General features: G+C 51.5%; 1 protein-coding gene across 1 annotated transcript in view; it reads right to left on the reverse strand.

Annotated features, from left to right (window-relative positions):
• NUP160 (nucleoporin 160) overlaps positions 1 to 17,902 on the reverse strand; it is a 54,226-nt gene extending 36,324 nt beyond the window's left edge. Inside the window, exons 1-12 of the mRNA XM_075928872.1 lie at positions 17,739 to 17,902; positions 16,218 to 16,326; positions 15,547 to 15,757; positions 12,887 to 13,109; positions 12,465 to 12,543; positions 9,238 to 9,352; positions 8,475 to 8,633; positions 6,521 to 6,598; positions 6,168 to 6,265; positions 5,006 to 5,090; positions 2,863 to 2,931; positions 1,069 to 1,152 (exon numbers count right to left, since the gene is read on the reverse strand). Of these exons, the coding sequence (XP_075784987.1) occupies positions 1,069 to 1,152; positions 2,863 to 2,931; positions 5,006 to 5,090; positions 6,168 to 6,265; positions 6,521 to 6,598; positions 8,475 to 8,633; positions 9,238 to 9,352; positions 12,465 to 12,543; positions 12,887 to 13,109; positions 15,547 to 15,757; positions 16,218 to 16,326; positions 17,739 to 17,835 (1,407 nt within the window). The 5' untranslated portion in view covers positions 17,836 to 17,902. The remainder of the gene's footprint in view (positions 1 to 1,068; positions 1,153 to 2,862; positions 2,932 to 5,005; positions 5,091 to 6,167; positions 6,266 to 6,520; positions 6,599 to 8,474; positions 8,634 to 9,237; positions 9,353 to 12,464; positions 12,544 to 12,886; positions 13,110 to 15,546; positions 15,758 to 16,217; positions 16,327 to 17,738) is intronic.
• Positions 17,903 to 18,709: the final 807 nt, after the last annotated feature.

The raw sequence follows: 18,709 nt of genomic DNA on the forward strand, positions 1-18,709 counted from the left end.
AGGAGGCAGGAGACTCGCACAGTTCCCGTTTGGTGGGAGGGCACAGGTGGCTCTGCATCACCCCCCCCTTGCAGGTACTGCCCCCCGACACTCCCATGGGCCACGACTCCCAACCAACGGGCACAACAGGGGTGGAACCTGCAGGCAAGTGCAGGGACAGAGTTTCCCTACATTACCTTCCCTGCACCAGCTGCGGAGGGAGAGGGAAACCAGTGTGCAGAGCCACTTCCTCCCCCCGGCCATGCAGGGCTGTGCCTCCCCTGGCCATGTGGAGGGTTGTGGGGGAGCTGAGACTCACTGCGGGGCTGGAGTGCCAGTGCCAGCTTGCCCCACTGCAGAAAGGAAGCCTTGTGGCTCGCCAGAGGCTGGATCAGGGCAAGCCAGGGTCAGATCCAACCCGTGGGCCATAGTCTAGCTCAGGGATGGGAACCTGTTTAAAAAGCCAATTTCTAATAAGCGCCTTTCTGCCCAGCTGCACTGGCTATAGAAAGCAGAGCAGTTCTACAGCCGTTTTGTCGTCTCCCTGCTGATGCTTAAGGGTCTTCCACCAAAGGAAAGATGACAAGCTCTAGAAGAGCAGCAAATGGACTTGTCTGTCCCCACCCCGTGTGCCTGCTGGTCTCCCCTTCAGCAGCAGCACTGAGACCCCTCCCCCCGCCAACATCTACACCCCTCTCTGAGGTGCGTGGAGTCGTGGTGACATGCCCACTCCTGCGGCCCCCACACCTCCAGGGCTCTCGTTGCTGCAGCATGGAGAAAACATGCGGGCCAATGACATGCACACGACAGGAACGGAAACTGACCAAAACCCAGCACCGCTGTCTTTATGCCAAGTGCTCACTGAGCTGCAATGAAAACAGACGCCAAACAGAAAGGAAGGGCAACTCACTGTGGCACACGCATCAAAAAGAGCCCAGGATGGTGGCAGAGGGGGGAGAGAGAGAGTGTGAGAATGCGTGTGTCTGTGCATGCCACGAGCCATCTGTGGATTTCGCTTTTAACTCTACATAAGGCACCAAGATACCACAGTGATGGGTGTCGTCATAAAAACCTCAGTGGAAACCTCACCTCATTTTCCACAGCTAAGGTCACCTCTTTTTTCAACTCATCCCAGGTCAGATCCATGATTCTCTCTCCTCCTTGGGAGAAGATCTGGAAAAACATTACAAAACATTTCTGTTTTGAAGCAGCAGACTTGCCACGAGCCCACGTAAGGGGCAGCAGGGCGGGAAGGTGGGAACAGGTGAGTTACATCCCTCGCTGCAGAGAACCAGCTAGGGACAGGCAGCCCAGTTCCACCAGAGCCAAGCGACGGCTGGCATTACTGCAGGGCTCCGCACTTCACTGCTTAAGGATACCGACTGTGGGTTCACCCCGGCCCTTTGCCCCTACGAGTGAGGGACTGGCTGTAGTGGGGGCTTGGGGACCCACTAGAGGGACTGGCCAGAATAGAGGAAGGGGGCTTCTAGCAGCCTGCCCTGTATTAAAATTATGTCCATACGTGATAGGTACAGCAAGGTTTCTGGTGCTAGCCGGTGAGGTCCCTGCTCCCCTGGAGCCGCAGCCCAGCAGGTCTAGCCCAGCAGTCACACTGCTTTAGGAGCAAGCCCAGTGACCAGCTCCCCCTGCCCTGCCCAAAGGGAGCTCCGGGTGGCGTTCTTGGAGCAGGCAAGGTGCGCACCAGGGGCCTGACTATCCACTGTCCCACCAGTGAGTGCAAGGGCATCACACCAGGGTAGCACTGGGGAGAACCGGACACAGCACTGCCCGCCAGTTTCTCCATCAGAATCACAGAGCAGCAGCAGCAGCATTGCCTCCCCTTCAACCCCTCGCCCTGCCTCCTCCTGCACTCTCCAGTCTGCCAGCTCTCCCTGCTGCCCAAACCTTCCCCTCCTCCCTCAGCTCCGGGGTTAACCCCCTCACGCCTGCACCATGCGATGCCCGCTCCTCCAAGGGCAGCCTGGCTCCCACCTAGTACTCACCGCCCCACTCCTGATCCTACGCCACAAACTTCAGCAGCAAATCCTCAGCCCAGAAGATCTTCTGCAGAGGGTCTAGACTCCTCAGGCACCTTTGCTATCTTGTCCACACCCCCAACTCCCCCTGAGGCAGGTGAGCTATTTGATCCCTCTGGCTCCTTCCTCCCCTTTCCACACCAGCGAAGATTAAGTGTAGCATGATCTTCCGCTACCCCATTCTCTCTCTCCATCTTCTGCTGCACCCTAGGTCCTGCCCGGAAACCTCCTGCCTGCTCAATCCCACTCTGCTATTGTCCCCTGGCCCCCTCCCATGCCTTCTCCCCACGTACCCCCAAAGGTCCCCATCCATAGAGACCTAGCCCCGACCATTTGCCTGCCCCACCCAGCCACTGCGTAACACCCTAATCGCACACTGTTCTTCAGCCAGCAGGCCCAGCCACCAGCCTTCCCCCTTCCTCTCCCCAGTTCAGCACCCTGGGGACTTTTTACTGCTAGAGCCCTCTTCCTCCTGCCCCTCCCTGGACCTTGCACGGTTACGTGCCTGGAGAACTAAGTGCCTCAGGGCAGGGAGCTTTCACTTTCCTGTAGTGCCTCAAGCACAGGAGGACACGGTGCAACCTCAGAAATGTGCCTTCTGTAGACCTGGATGTTCTCCTGTAACGAACCCTTGCCAGTTCAGGGGAAGTGGGAGCTCTGCCTCCCTTCCCAGCCCACGTTAGACATGTTTAATGGCTGCTCTAACGTGTTGGGGCTGGTTTCTGTGGGATCTTATGCCAATGGAAGGCAGCAGATCAGCAGAGAGCCCAGCTCCTACAGCAGCCAGTGGTGGCTTTGCGCACAGCGTGGCTGGAACCGAGGGAGCACAAGCGGACAGCTTGCTAACCTGGAGAGCTTTGAGTAGAGCAGCGTTTGTGAACCGGCCAGGCATGAAGAGAGACTCCAGATAAGTTTCCTGTGAAAGAACAAAATGGCAGTTCAGGGAAGGGCGCTTATGCAAAACAATGCAGATTCTTCGTTCCAGGCTCCTGAAATTTTGCATCTCTTCTGCAGCAGCCTGCTACCAGGTGGCACCGTGCAGTGCAATGCACCGGCCTCTCGAGGGCTCTGACTATCGGAAACCTGGCACGCCCCCCAAACAAGCTCAGCCACCCCAGAACGCAAGGCAGCCAGACACCCACTGCAGGCCTGCACTCCGCAGCTGACAGCCTGACTGGAGCCTGCAAGGAAGAGCTCTTTCCTATGTGTCCTTGGTGCCGGTAAACTAAGCAGCTGGGTTTTGTAGCATCCCTTGGAGTTCAGCACCCCTCCCCCCAATCCACCGTGGCCGTATGCAGTGACGGCAGCACCCTCGGGCTGCCATGCCAAATTCCTACTCCACTTCCCATGTGTTCCTGTGCCCCTACAGTCCCATTACTGCTTCTCCTGCCGGTTCGCCTTCTCTCCCCTGGCCTTCTCACATCCATTCATGAGCACCATGCTCTGCTCCTGCACTCCATCCCTAGACCATCCAACCGGATCCTCATTCCTGCTCAAGCTGGGAACCCACACTTGCTCCAACCTCTCTCAAATCGGCCTTCACCACCCCTGCCATCAGAAGCGGCCACCCTGTATCATTCTTATATAACTTAGATAGGGCCACGATAAGGTGGGTGCATAATTGGCTGGATAACCGTAGTCAGAGAGTTGTTGTTAACGGTTCTAAATCCTGCTGGAAAGGGATAACAAGTGGAGTTCCTCAAGGGTCTGTTTTGGGACCCGTACTGTTCAATATCTTCATCAATGATGTAGATATTGGGATAGAGAGTACTCTTATTAAGTTTGCAGATGATACCAAACTGGGTGGGGTTGCGACTTCTTTGGAGGATAGGGACATAATTCAAAATGACCTTAGCAAGTTAGAGAAATGGTCAGAGGTAAACAGGATGAGGTTTAATAAAGAGAAATGCAAAGTGCTCCACTTAGGAAGGAACAATCAGTTCCATACATACAAGATGGGAAGCGACTGTCTAGGAAGGAGCATGGCGGAAAGGGATCTAGGGGTCATAGTGGACCACAAGTTGAATATGAGTCAACAGTGTGATGCTGTTGCAAAAAAAGCAAATATGATTCTAGGTTGTATCAACAGGTGTGTTGTAAGCAAAACTCGTGAAGTCATTCTGCCGCTCTATTCTGCACTAGTTAGGCCTCAGCTGGAGTACTGTGTCCAGTTCTGGGCGCTACATTTCAAGAAAGATGTGGAGAAATTGGAAAGGGTACAGAGAAGAGCGACAAGAATGATTAAAGGTCTAGAGAACATGACCTATGAAGCCAGGCTTCATGAACTGGGCTTGTTTAGTTTGGAAAAAAGAAGATTTGAAAACCGCTATCATGTCCCCCCTTAATATCTAAAAGGGTGTCACAAGGAGGAAGGCGAAAATTTGTTCCTCTTGGTTTCTGAGGACAGGACAAGGAGTAATGGGCTTAAAGTGCAGCAGGGGAGGTTTAGATTGGACATTAGGAAAAAATTCCTAACTGTCAGGGTGGTCAAATATTGGAATAAATTGCCAAGGGAGGTGGTAGAATCTCCCTCTCTGGAGATATTTAAGAACAGGTTAGATAGACATCTGTCAGGGATGGTGTAGACGGAGCTTGATCCTGCCTTGAGGGCGGGGGGCTGGACTCGATGACCTCTCGAGGTCCCTTCCAGTCCTACTATTCTATGATTCTATGATTCTGCCTGCTGAAGTCAAGCCATTTACAAATCTCCGAAGACTTTCTACCGTGCTTATAAACCCTTTCTGCTCCTCCCTACTTACAGGCTGTATGGCCCTTTTAAATGTTTTACACCACCGTGACGTACACTGTCTCTCGTGTCATGTCCTTCTGTGATGCACCAAAGATACCGTTTGCATAAAGGACAACGTGCATAAAGTGACACGGATCTGTCCCTAACGGTCTCTCTCCTCCAATCCCTTGCAGCAAAAGATAGAAAGGAAGCTAAGGACACGGTCAAAGTTGCTTCTGGTTGGTATCATTTGTCCACTCACTCTCGGATCCTGGTCATCTCGAATAGTCACTTCTTCTTCCGGCAGAGGCTGCATAAAAACCTGATTCCACTGGCCTGCGATATTTCTGAGGGGAAAAAAAAGAATTTCCATCAGCCATGTCTGTCAGGTGCAATGAAATAACCTCTCTGGTCATCCTAGTATGAGTGAAGTTTAACTACAGCATTTTCATCAGAGAGGCAGATTTTAATTCAGTGCTGGTGAAGATGGGGCACATGCTAGAATACTCTTAACCAAGATGACTAATGACATCTGTACAAGTGCAACATCCTTATTTGTTTACTTTCTTCCAGGTCACCCACAAGTACATCTAGCCAGCAGTCCAGACACTTACCCTAAGCCCATCATTGTAATATTAAATTATGTCCTCCTTTTGCTTCACTGGCAAGTATGTATAGCTTAGGGATATAACATTTTAAAAATCCCTCTAACATTGAAATTCTAGTGGCTAGATGGTTCAACGCTGGCTCCCAGGAGTTTAACCGGTAAGGTTAACCAACAAGCTAATGCTGATCGGTTCACCAGTTAAACTCTTACAGCCCTAGTATAGATGGGCTGATTCTGAAACTCTTGCCCACTTAGAATTTATGGCAGATGTATCTGCTAAAGGGGAAGCAGCACAGTTGTACCTCATTTTACTCAGATATTTCTGTCAGTCCAGGGGCCCAGATACAGTGTCTAGTTGTTCACCTCCACAAGGCTAATGAATCAATTAATACCTTTACTCCCTGGTCCTCCAAACAACTACGTGCCCAAGATAAATATGTAAAAGTTTGCAAAAGTGTGAGGAGGAAGCTGACAGGGCACAGATATTGCTTGTAATATTCAAGCCATGTCAGACCCCTGAATTCTTAGCCCTGCTAGCTTGCTATCATAGCTCTAGATGCTACAATAAAGCAGGGCTAAAAACATCTCAATAACTTGTTGTGCAAGGAGAAAGGAGTGGACAGACACCAGGCGCCCTGGGATATTAAGGAAATTAGCTAATAAACTATAAACTATTTCTGAAAAACTGAGTACAAGAGCCTATGAGAGGAAGCAAGTGGAGGCAAGCAAATGTAGGAAAGATTTTAACCCACGGTTCAAATGGCCCTCACAATTACTATCCCACAAGGTTAATCAGGAATGTAAGAGGGAGACTCACTGCTCAAAGTTGATGTATTTCACAATGGTCTGATTCTCATCATCATGCCACAGTGCCCAGATCTCAGCTGGTGTTAAGGCAAAATCAACAAGTGTCTCCTAGGGGAAAAAGATCGCATGGAGACTTGATTAACACATGGGCCTTTCAAGTTGGCATTCAGTGTGTACAAGTGTAGAAGCCAGAGAAACAGGCAATGCTCTTTTGTCATGCTCACAGAGGTAAACCCAGACCTTCTCTGTTCTTACGAAAAGCCCCCAAGCTGGTATCTGATTTACGGATCTGTACTCTTCTTCTGGTGAGACTCTGCTTGCTACTCGCTTTGTCTCCACAAGGAGCATAGCATTAGCACTCACCTGAGAAGTGAATAGGGAGGATATGTGGTCAAGACTGTAGCGGTTACTCTCCGTGCTCACCAGCTGGAAGACACAGAACTGAACACATACAAGGAAAGTCAATGGCTGGAAAAAAGCCAACCTAATTAAAAGAAAGGTGCTATCAAAGTGGCAGTGTCAAATCGTTCTACTCCCGTTCTTATCCCAGGCCCATCATGGTGCTATCCAAGCACCTGATACTGGAGTCCTTTGGAATCTTACAACGGAAAGAACTACACAAGTGCCAAATAGTACAAGGCAGTGCGTACTGCACTGAAACACAATTGCTTCACCCAGAGAAGCTGTGCACGCGCGCGCGCGCATGCACGCACGCACAGTGTCAAGCGTCCCACACAGTTCTGAAAGCCCAAGCGCTCAGATTGGATAAGAAAGCCTGATCCATACAATGACTTAGTTCTAAACTATGCAGGGAAGATGTAAACTCTCTGACTCAGGGACCGCCTGTTTGTTCCATGTCCGTAGAGCGCCTAGCACAATGGGGTACTGGGTAGTCCCCCCTGTAAGCTGGGCATGTGTGTGGCTGCTCAGGAGAGATTCCAATGCTGCCCAACTGATTAACGGAGCACCTCCAGCTAAGTTTTGTTTCTATTGGTGATGCATATTCACATGTGCATTGGCACACACAAAATTATTCACACCTGGATGGAAAAGATTAGAGGAAACATTGGCCCTGGGTCCAGGAGTGAGACTCTTCCATAGAAACGCAAAATATAGCACTCGAGCCAGAAGCTGCCAAAGTTAAAGTGACACACACAACTAAAGGCATTTGGTAGATGCGTCAAGGGGCCTGCCAATCCATGCTCACTGAAATTACAACAGTGGACGAGTCTGCGATGGAAACATTGAGCACAGAAATACTGCAAAATACGTTCCTGCTTAGTTTCAAATACAGAATGCTAACTCTCACTTTTAGAGCGTTAACAAAAGGAAACTGGTTGACAGACTGCAGATGCATTCTGTATATCTCTGTCCTCTTCATTTCTACTCTAGCAAGATATTTAAAAAAAAAATGTTGCATCCCTGTATCATTCATTGTGCACTGAATAAGGCATGGCTCCCACACAGATTATTATATAGGAACCTAGGTAAAGACAATCAAGTCACATACACCCCAAGTTTCCAGAGATAATGCTGTTTGATCAATTACACTTTTGTTTGCTTTCTTTTACAAACTTAAGGTTTTTCTCCTGGATATTTGGGTGCTGGGAATTTCCTAGATGCCCTTAGTCACAAAGCCCCTCCCCAATCCCACCACGAAACCAGTTTGCCCATCAGCCTTTTATGCACCCCGAGCATAACATTTGCAATGGTGCTTGGCTCTAAGGACTTAATATGCAAAATTCTGCACTCTTTCAGTAGCTAAACATGGAGTGATTACTGCTCACATAAGCTATGCCTGCCTATGCAGCCCTGATTTACCCAGCTGGAAGGTAGCTTCTTCACACACAGAAGTAGCTCACGAAAATGCTCATCAGGAATGATTTTAAAACCTCCCTAACTAAATCAAAACCAGCCTGTCTGAGATCCTTCACCCCAAGGTTTATCAACACATCAGGTCTCAAATGTCAGCTCCCAACTCACTTCAGAAGTTTAAAAAGCAATGAGAGAATTTGTTAGAAGGGCACCAGCGTTCCACTCTACCCAGTCTCAAAAGCAAACCCCTTTTCCTCTTCCTAGTTTCCCAAGCAGCAAACCCAGTGGCAGACCCCAAGCATGGAAAGTTCTAGGGTTAGCAAAGATGCGCAAGTATCTGGCAAAGCGTTTTGCACTGAGAAATGCCTGCAGGGGTGTTGGCAGATGCTCTCTGTGCTGTTACATGCCACCACGTGTACAAGCTCAGCAAACTGGGAGCATACCAGTAAATCACCACCCTTGCCTACAATGGCAGATCTTAAAGGCTCAGGCCAACACGTACCTGTCCTCGTTTGGGGGCATGCATGTAAACACCAAGGTAGAGCCCCAGGGACTGCGAATAGGCCAGCCGCAATCGGTGTCCAGTTCCAGCAGCAAGCCGCAGGTCCTTATTCACAGGTACAAACTCCAGCAGGTCGGCTACCATCAGACACATTTGGTCCTGCAGACAAAGACACACAGCACGTCCTGCAGCAGTTCCCAACCCTCTTCCGGACCGCACCGTGTCCGCACCTGACTAATAACCATTTATGGACCTAGCCTCTAAATTTACCTACTTCTTTTTTTGAACCCTGTTAAAGTCCTGGTCTTCACAACATCCTCTGTCAAGGAGTTCCACAGGTTAACTGTGTGTTGCATGAAGAAATACAGCCTTTTGTTTGTTTTAAAAGTGTAACAGCTTAATTGGTTAACTGACAAGCATCAGCTTATTGGTTTCTGTTAGTTACATGCCAGCTCCTGCTCCTGGGGAGCCGGCTGACACCCCATGCTGTGGGCTGTGCCGTATAAAGTTATACTGCAGAGCCCGCAGTGAAACCAGGACCCTGGAAGCAGGGATGACAGCCTGGAGCTCCCAGTACATACCCGCCCCCGGCTGCCAACCCCAAGCCGGCTACATTGCAGGCTCTGCAGTATAACTTTATACTGCACAGCCCGTAGTGTGTGGAACCGCTAAGACTTTTAACGGTTACATTTTAACTGATTTTTTACACCCCTAGACTCAACCCCATGTGCAAAGAAAGCCAGAAGTCCCAACACTCACTCACTTTGTAAGACCACATCCGGAGTTTGTGATCCTGGCAGAGTGCGAACAGGAAGGCATCGTGCTCAAGGCAGTGAACGGAGAGGCTGATGGGAAGGTCTGAAGGGGCCTGGTCACCTCTGAAAACACAAGCAATCTTTCAGAACGATTTCATTAAGCGGGGCAGAGGAGGTTGCATCTCTGTGCACATGAAACAGAGTGAGCTGCCTGTCACAAGGGGCTTGCAGCATAACAGGTGAATAATTACTCAGATTCCAAGGTTGGAACCTTTGTGAGCATCTAGTCTGACTTCCCAGACAACAAAGGCCAGAGACTTGTCCTAATACCTGGAGCAGAGCTTTCAGAAATACATCCAATCTTGATATTAAAAAATGTTGGTAATAGTGAATCCACCACAACCCTTGGTAGGTTGCTCCCATGGTTAATTACTCACATTGTTCAAAATTGACACCCTCTGTCCACCTGAATTTATCTAGAGTCATCTTCCAGTCACTGGGCGGTGTTAGGCCTTTCTCTGACAGAGCAAATAACCCATTACTAAATATTTGTTCCCTACATGGATACTCATTGACTGTGTTCAACTCACCCCTTAAGCTTCTCTTTGTTAAGCTATAGATTGTGCTCCTTGGGTCTGTCACTAGGCCACAGACTTTCTAATCCCTTAAATCATTCTTGGGGCTCTTCTCTGACCCCTCTCCAATTTATCAACATCCGTTTTTGAAGTGTGGGCACCAGATCTGGACAGAGGATTCTAGCAGCCATCACACCAGCACCGAATACAGAGGTAAAAATACCCTCTCTGCTGCTACTCAGGATTCCTGTTTACACCCCCAAGGATCACATTAAGCCTGACAGTTGCACTGAGTGCTCCTGCTCAGCTGATTATCAGTCCCTCCACGAAAATATCTTTTAGTGTCATGGCTTCCCAGGATAGCCTCGCCCGTCCTGTAAGCGTGGCCTGTATTCTTTGTTCCTAGACAGCTACACTTAGCCATATGAAAACGGGTCTTGTCTGCTACCATGAGATCCCGTTTGCTCGGTATCCGCGACCTGTCCTTTGGCCTGTCCTCTTCAACTTGTTGTGCCACTTGACAATGGCCAGCGATGGTTTTATATTTCATCGAGTGTTCTGGGGGAAAGCTCAGGAGTGATCCCTGCAGGGCTCCATTAGAAACACTCCCGTTCACTGAGTCCCTGATTTGGAGACCTATCAGCTTTTAATCCGTTTATTTGTGCCATGTTAATTTTATACCATTGTAGTTATTTAATCGTAATGCCCGGCAATGCTGTCAGACTATAGGGAGAGAGGACAAACTGAGGTCTCCAGCAAGTTACTTAGAACACTGATGTTCTTAACACCTCCCTCCTCAAAAAGTCCCCTGAACTATCTGTGCTTGCAGATTACCACTCAGCCTCTAACCAGTCCCCTCCGATGAAGACCACAAGGATGCATGCAGGCTAATTACGCTGCATTTTACTACAACACGTGCTTCAAGAATCCTTGAAATGAGAAAGTTTTACCAGCTGTACTGACATAACCTCCCCTTGTGGGGACACACTTATTCCAACAGAAAAGCAACTTAAACATTTAGCTTAAATTCCTTCCCCCAAACAACAAGCTAAACAGAAAAGGGGAACTCATGACAGAATCCTAGAACTGGAAGGGACCTGGAGAGGTCAAGTCCAGTCCCCTGCCCTCACGGCAGGAGCAAGCACTGTCTAGATCACTGACAGGTGTTTATCTAACCTGCTCTTAAATATCTCCAGTGATGGAAATTCCACAACCTCCCTGGGCAATTGATTCCAGTGCTTATGAGAATGTCCTGATAGGGGCTTATGTCAGTATAACAGTATTATTAAACTCACACCTTAGGTTACATCACCCAAGAGCTTTCCCTCAGAGATCATGGATCCACTAATTATGCTTCCTGGCACAGAGACAGCGCTGATGGCAACAGATAAGTCACAAGTTCTTGCTAGTATTTTCAGATCTAACAGATGCCTTTGACTAACAAAAGGTGCGACAGACTGGACAGCGAGGGCTGGCAGGGATGGGTGAGCCACAGACTAGAGCCTTTGTGAGTGACCGCAAAGGACAGAGGCCAGCATGAGAATGCTCACTGTCAGAAAACGGGACACTAGACTAGATGGACCATGGATCTGAGCTAATATGGACAGTCTTCAGTTCTTATGAAAGTCAAGACAGGAGAAAGCATATTGAAGTGGTCAGATCTATGATGGCTCCCTAAATTATGGGAAGCTTTCCCAACAGTAGTCCAAGTAATTTGGGGTTTTACTAGACTTGTCCCTGCTGTCAGACGCCCTTAGAGCAACAATGGCTAGGAACACCTTGTACTGTCTTCAGAACCCACGAGATTTCACTGGTTGTACACAAGTGCGGACCACAGTGATCCATGCATCTGTCACTCTTAGATTTCATAACGTATTTTGCCTGGCCAACTAAGACAGCACAATTGTCATCCTTAATCTGCCCTGGTGGCCAACGCGCTCCTGGATAAAAGTCCACGTGTCAATTACTAAATGTAACGTATTCATGGAGATCTTAGCCGTGCAGAGGGGCAGTCCACTGGATTAAGCCAGCTCCTCACTCCAGGTCCCAACTCTGTCACCATGACTGTGTGACCTACAGCAAGCTCCTAACCCAGGGGTGGGCAATCATTTTTGTGTGGGTTGGGGGTACTTAATTTTGCAACATGGTCACGGGCTGGCTCCACCCCCTAGAAGGGGCGGGGCTGGGGACTAACCACCCCCCAGAGTTGTCTGGGGCTGCAGGCTTTGAATTAAAAACACAGCAAAGGGTTTGTGGTCCCCCACTTCGCTGCTGGGCAGCTGCTTGGAGTTGCTGCAGCTATTTAAAAGGCTTGTAGCTCCAGCCTCTTCCGGGGTATCATCATGACCACAAGCCAGGAGCCATTTAAATAGGATCCTAATGCCCAAGCCACTGCATGGAAATTCAGTGGCACAGGCAGCAGGATATAAATAGAAAGCAGCCAGATGCTGTCCAGGGGGGCTGGATCAAAGTGTTAGGAGGGCCAGATCTGGTTCCCAGGCTGAATCTTGCCCAGCTTGTCCTAACCTCTTTTTAAAAGTGTTATTCACATGCTGAGCATTAACCCATTCGGGTGCTTGTCTACCTCTGAATTTCTCTGAATTCACTCCAGGCACTTCCTCGGACAAGGACAGTCCAATTTCCCAGACGACAGCACTAACCTGATAGCAGTCGGCATCCAACCCGTGAGCAAACGCTGCATCACAGAGCTCTGCTTCAGCTCCACCACTGAAACGATCCCTGAAAAAAATAAACAAAATGGCTGAGCAACGTACATCACTCGCTGCATCGACTGGCTTGAATTACCAGGACTTTAGGCAGGTTGGGTACAGTCAGTGCTCAAGACAAAGTTGAGCTCAACTGAAGCCCAAAATTGAAATAGGAAAGGAGGCCAGTGGTCAGGGCTGAAATGCACTGACAAAGCCACAAGGATGAGTGGGAAGCTTGGACACAGTATCTGGATTCAGACCAGTATTGATTTAATCATGGTCACCCTTCTGAAACACCAGCATGAAATACAGCTGTCTTTCATGAGCAGAACAACACTACTACACACTTTACATACACACTCCCAAACACTTACCTTGTGCATCGTGAGGAGGCAGCTTGAGGACAAATATTCCTCCTGAAGCAGACGGCAGAGCGAAGAGAGCCTCGCCATCGCTGCTAAGCCAAGCTGCTGAAGCAGTGGAGTTAGAGGCCAGTCCAGGAATGGAGGGGATTATGTGGTAGTTTGAAGGGTCCCTAAAATTAACTTTTCCTATATCTGTAAATACCGACTGCATCTGGCCTTCAGTTATCAGCTCCTGTTAGAGGGAGAAAGAGAGAGAAGAGTGCAGGTCCCAGGAACACAAGAATCGTTACACTAGATATCTAAGAAACCGCCAAAGGAATGACACATGCATAGTCTCCTGGTGTTTACTTACTGAGAAAAGATCTTTTGAGGTCAGTTTCCTGGTCAACTAAATTGGCTTTTTCCCTGATTTTTAACTGGCAAGGGTGTGACCACTTAAGAGCAGATCTCAAAGTGTAAGAGGGTTAGAGAACCATGATTCACTTGCAGACCTACCTGCCTCCCAGAGATATGCCAGGAGCCTGAGAACACCACCACATTCCTGCACACGATTTGCATCCCACAGAATAACTGGAGGGTTGCACACTTCATGGCGTATGTAGGCCAAGCTGTACACCCAGCTGGACCCTTCACCCTCACTATGGCCATGCCTAACTGGGAGGGCCTGTCCATGGACAAAGTTGGCAGGTGAGGAACTTACTAAATCAAACCCAAACCTCAACCTTAACTCTGGAGTCACACACACCCCTGTATTCAGAGGGGCTCTGCTCCACTGCCACAGGCCTGCGAAGTCACTGCTTTACCTCTGCATCACGAGTGATCAAACGGGAATTTTAGTGATACTGAGCTTTTCCAGTTTTCTATTTTCACCAAAATATAAGGTTCTGTCCCTTGGTGTTTAACACTCCCCAAAATGCTGAGGTTGAACAGATGCTGTTTTCAAAAAATGATCAATTTCACACTGAAATAAAGTAGACTTTTTTTTTTAAACAGTGACAGTAATTAATCACTGGAACAACATACAAAGCTTGGATTCTCCATCACTAAGGCCGCAAGTCTGTGACCTCTGCAGCTGGCAGGCACAACTGACCTGAGGGCCACTGGAGCAACTCAAGTGGCCTCAGGACCAGCTGCACCAGCCCACCCCGCCCTGGAGCGCCAGGAGCACCCCAGAGTAGGGATGTTAATTTTAGATTAATTAACTAATCGAATAGTCAATGGGATTTTCATTGACTATTCTATTAGTCTATAAGGGCACCTCCACCTTTGAACTATAGCAAGAACCCTGCTGGGCTCTTGTACATTTCAAAGGCTCAGGCGCTGCAGGGAGCGCAGGGCCAGCAGGCGAGTCCCAGTCCTGCAGAGCTTCCTTTTGAAATGTACAAGAGCCCTACTGGGAAACCCTGCAGGAAGCACTGGGCCAGCTGGCACCTGCTCCCTGTAGGCCTGACCCTTTGAAATGTACAAGAGCGCCCGCGGGGGCTCTTGTACATTTCAAAAGCAGAATCGCAGCAGAAGCAGCACGAACGGAGACTGCTTCAGTCCCCACTTGCACCATTTCCCCCTGTGCCTCTACCTCCCCTGCCCTTTGCGGAGGCAGTGCTGGGGGGAACTGGCTTTTAAGCTGGCTTCCCCCCACTTGCTGCCTCTCTCTGATAGAGGCAGCGGGGGGACGGGGAGTGGAGTGACCTGCTGCATCACTAGTCGACTAGTTGCTTACATCCCTACCCCAGAAGCCCTCCTCGCTCTCCAAACACCACTGGGAGCCCCAGAGGCCACCGCTCCAGAGCAGCAGCTGCACCCTCAAACTTCCCCCCCAAAACACCCAAGATTTAGTCAGAGGTATATAGCACAAGTCATTGGCTGGTCACGGGGGCTGTGAACTTTTGATTATTGTCCATCCCTAGACCATGACTTTTACTAAAATTACCCATAACTAAACCCTAGCTTTACAGATCACACACAATTTTTAAATCCAGATTGGATGCATTGTCTCAAAGCTCTGCTCTAGGAATTATTTTGGAATATGTTATTGTTCTAGTTCTCTGTCCTGTGTTATCTAGGAGGTCAGACGAGATGACCAAGATGATTTGGAATCATTTAGTTTGGGAACTAAGAATGCGTGTCATATTTCTACAGGCGTCCCAGCAGAAACACATGGGAATCACAGTTGCACAAGTGACTATTTACATGAAGCGTTTGTGATAGAGACCCCTCTGAGCTTGCACTCCTACTCTACATTTCTTGAAATGGTAATGGCCAAAGATTTTAAGCAATTTAGGTCCCCATGTTTAAGTTCCCATGGATTTGGGTGCCTAACTCCCTAAAATCCTTTGAAAGTCCTAACCTTTGTATTCAAAAAGCATATTAGCACAGGCATGTATTTCACACGTACATGCAATATCCAGAGTGGTATCTGCACTACTATTTCAGCCAGTTTGTACGCTAAAAATGCTCCAGGGTTTTTAAAAATACAAGAAAGTGCTCAATAGAAAAACTACAGCTTTCAGATCACTTTCCATCAAAGTTCATTCCAACAACCCAGGCCAGAGCTTCGTTCATGCCAAGACCAATAATTGATTCTAAAAGTTTTCAGTTTGTTTCGAGAAAGTAATTCTAATAAACTATCTCAAAGCAAGCACGCAGTTATTTCCACCTCGACTACTTACACTCCTGTACATGCGAGCAGGGTGCGGCAGGACCAGACGGTGCACAGTCTGATTGGTCACAATCAAGATGACGACGAGATTCTGCGTTTCACACACATGCACCCCTCCAGGTAAGAGGCTGCAGTTCTGGATTTTGAGCCGAATGGCATTATTCAGGAGATTTATATCCAGCGATTCCTCTACCAGCTCCAAAGTATCTCCGGAAGCGGTCCTGAAAACAGGAAAAAGCTTTTTATCTTCATGATTACAAAGCCTTTAGACTTACAGGGCAGGTCTACACTTAGAACACTGGAGCGGCATCGCTGCAGCACTTTCCCAGCAAGAGGGCTTCTCCAACTGGTGGACATAGTGCTGTCTAAACTAGGGGTTAGATCAGTTTAACTGTATTGCTTGGAGATATAGATTTGTCAACTCTTTCTGTATGACACAGTTACACTGACCTAATTTCCTCACATCAACCTAGCCACAGACTCTGCTTATTCCCACTGATTTCTCAGGACCTCCATGCAAAAGCTCAACCCATTCAGCAAAGCAGTTGAGCATGTGCTCAAATTAGGGATGACAACACGTAGCCTGGGCCTCTCAGTTAATCTTGTAGACTACAGGCAATCCCCCCCCCTGCCCCTTGCTGCCTCTGATTCGGATACCCATGTAGTCTCCCCACCATTTACCAATGAATAAAGCGGTTCCGGGTGACTGACACCAGCTGGGCGCTCTCCTGGTAGCAGAACCCACCGGCGCTGTCTGCATAGCGCCCAGCTCCGGAGCCTGCACTGACACCTGTGGGGGGAGAGGGAGAGAAGGGTCAGTGTAAGCAGAGTGGGAGGGTGCAACACTCAGGGGCAGAGGGGGGGTGTCACGAGAGCTGGGGGGGCAGGCAAAGAGGCAGAGTGAGGGTGTCTGAGGAGCGGAGGGGGCTGGCGGGGAGTGCGTTGGGGGGCTGGCGGGGAGTGCGTTGGGGGGGCAGGTTGGGGGGCAGGTGGGGAGTGCATTGGGGGGCTGGAGGGGAGTGCATTGGGGGCAGGTTGGGGGGGCAGGTGGGGAGTGCGTTGGGGGGCTGGAGGGGAGTGCATTGGGGGGCAGGTTGGGGGGGCAGGTGGGGAGTGCGTTGGGGGGCTGGAGGGGAGTGCATTGGGGGGCTGGAGGGGAGTGCATTGGGGGGCGGGTTGGGGGGCAGGTGGGGAGTGCGTTGGGGGGTTGGGGGGACTGGAGGGGAGTGCGTTGGGGGACTGGAGGGGAGTGCGTTGGGGGGTTGGGGGGACTGGAGGGGAGTGCGTTGGGGGACTGGAGGGGAGTGCGTTGGGGGGTTGGGGGGACTGGAGGGGAGTGCGTTGGGGGACTGGAGGGGAGTGCGTTGGGGGACTGGAGGGGACTGGAGGGGAGTGCGTTGGGGGGTTGGGGGGACTGGAGGGGAGTGCGTTGGGGGACTGGAGGGGAGTGCGTTGGGGGGTTGGGGGGACTGGAGGGGAGTGCGTTGGGGGGTTGGGGGGACTGGAGGGGAGTGCGTTGGGGGACTGGAGGGGAGTGCGTTGGGGGGTTGGGGGGACTGGAGGGGAGTGCGTTGGGGGGACTGGAGGGGAGTGCGTTGGGGGGACTGGAGGGGAGTGCGTTGGGGGACTGGGGGGACTGGAGGGGAGTGCGTTGGGGGACTGGAGGGGAGTGCGTTGGGGGGACTGGAGGGGAGTGCGTTGGGGGACTGGGGGGACTGGAGGGGAGTGCGTTGGGGGACTGGAGGGGAGTGCGTTGGGGGACTGGAGGGGAGTGCGTTGGGGGGTTGGGGGGACTGGAGGGGAGTGCGTTGGGGGGACTGGAGGGGAGTGCGTTGGGGGGACTGGAGGGGAGTGCGTTGGGGGACTGGGGGGACTGGAGGGGAGTGCGTTGGGGGACTGGAGGGGAGTGCGTTGGGGGACTGGAGGGGACTGGAGGGGAGTGCGTTGGGGGGGCTGGGAGGAGCAGGCGGGGGGCTGGGATGGGGGCTACTGGCAGGAGGTGTCTGGGGCGGGGCAGGGAGGAGGCTGCAGGGATGCCCCGGGGCTGGGGTCGGGTAGGAGCTGCGGGGGGGGGGGGGCGGCCAGGCAGGAGCTGGGGGGGCGGGGCAGCTGCTTGGGGGCGGGGCCAGGTGCTGGGGGGCGGGGCCAGATGGGGCTGGGGAGCCGATGCGGGGAGGGGGTGTCCCAGGCGGGCCCCGCTACCTGGCGGGCTCAGCGCGAGCTCCCGGACGCGGCGGCGCGGGCCGCGCTCGGCCCCGCTCAGCTCCAGGCAGCTCCGCTCGGCCAGCGCCGCCGCCATCTTCCCTTCCCGCGCGCCGCGCGGCCCCACGGGAAGCCGGGGACGGGACCGAGGCGCAAGGGGCGGGGCCCTCGGCTGAGGCCCCGCCCCTTCCCGGCCCCCTGCGGGAGCCACCCAAGGATTCTTGTGACGTCAGGGGCCGCACCGCGCCACGTGCCTGCAGCGCGCGCCCGGGACTGCCGCGTTCGGCCAAACCCCCCCCCCCCCATGTGGCGCGCGAGGACGAGGATTCCCCCTGCCTGGGCGGGCGGCTCGCGCTCATGCGTGCACTGCCCCCCCCCCCGGACCCTTCTGTCTACAGGCACCAGTCGCCCCGGGGGGTGCAAAGTAGCCAAACTTGAGCAAGCCCCCCCCAGGCACCAGCCCTGAGCATCATAGAGCCCCAGCGCGGGGGGGACCTCCAGAGACCACCACGCCCCGTCTAGCTAAGGGGTGGGGAGCTTCTCTTGAGCCAGAGCCACTGAGCCACCGAAAAACCACTCGAGGGCTGCACTGAGGTGGCCCCCGACGGAAGAAGAAAGACCCTCCTCACATTTCCCTCCACACCAGAGCCTAGGGGGGCCCAGCCTAGTAGATTTTGTGTGCTCCAGCCCCACAGTGGGGCAGCGGGTGGCAGGGGGGACTGGAGGGCCACCACAGGAGCCCCAAGCCTTGGGGCCAGATCCAGGCAAACCGAGGGCCCCATGCAGCCCCTGGACGTTAGGTTCCCCACCCTTGATTTAGCTCCTCCCTGACAGAGCCTCCCTGTCTAACTTGCTCTGAAAGATTTGCGCCAGGGTCTCTAACATCCCAGACCAGTCTCCTAACCACAAGGCTAGAGAGTGCACTATGTGGCTAAACCCCTTTGTTTTTGGTTTAAACCCATTTTTTTTAA

The sequence above is a fragment of the Pelodiscus sinensis genome, chromosome 4, assembly GCF_049634645.1.
Source record: "Pelodiscus sinensis isolate JC-2024 chromosome 4, ASM4963464v1, whole genome shotgun sequence".
Lineage (NCBI taxonomy): Eukaryota > Metazoa > Chordata > Testudines > Trionychidae > Pelodiscus > Pelodiscus sinensis.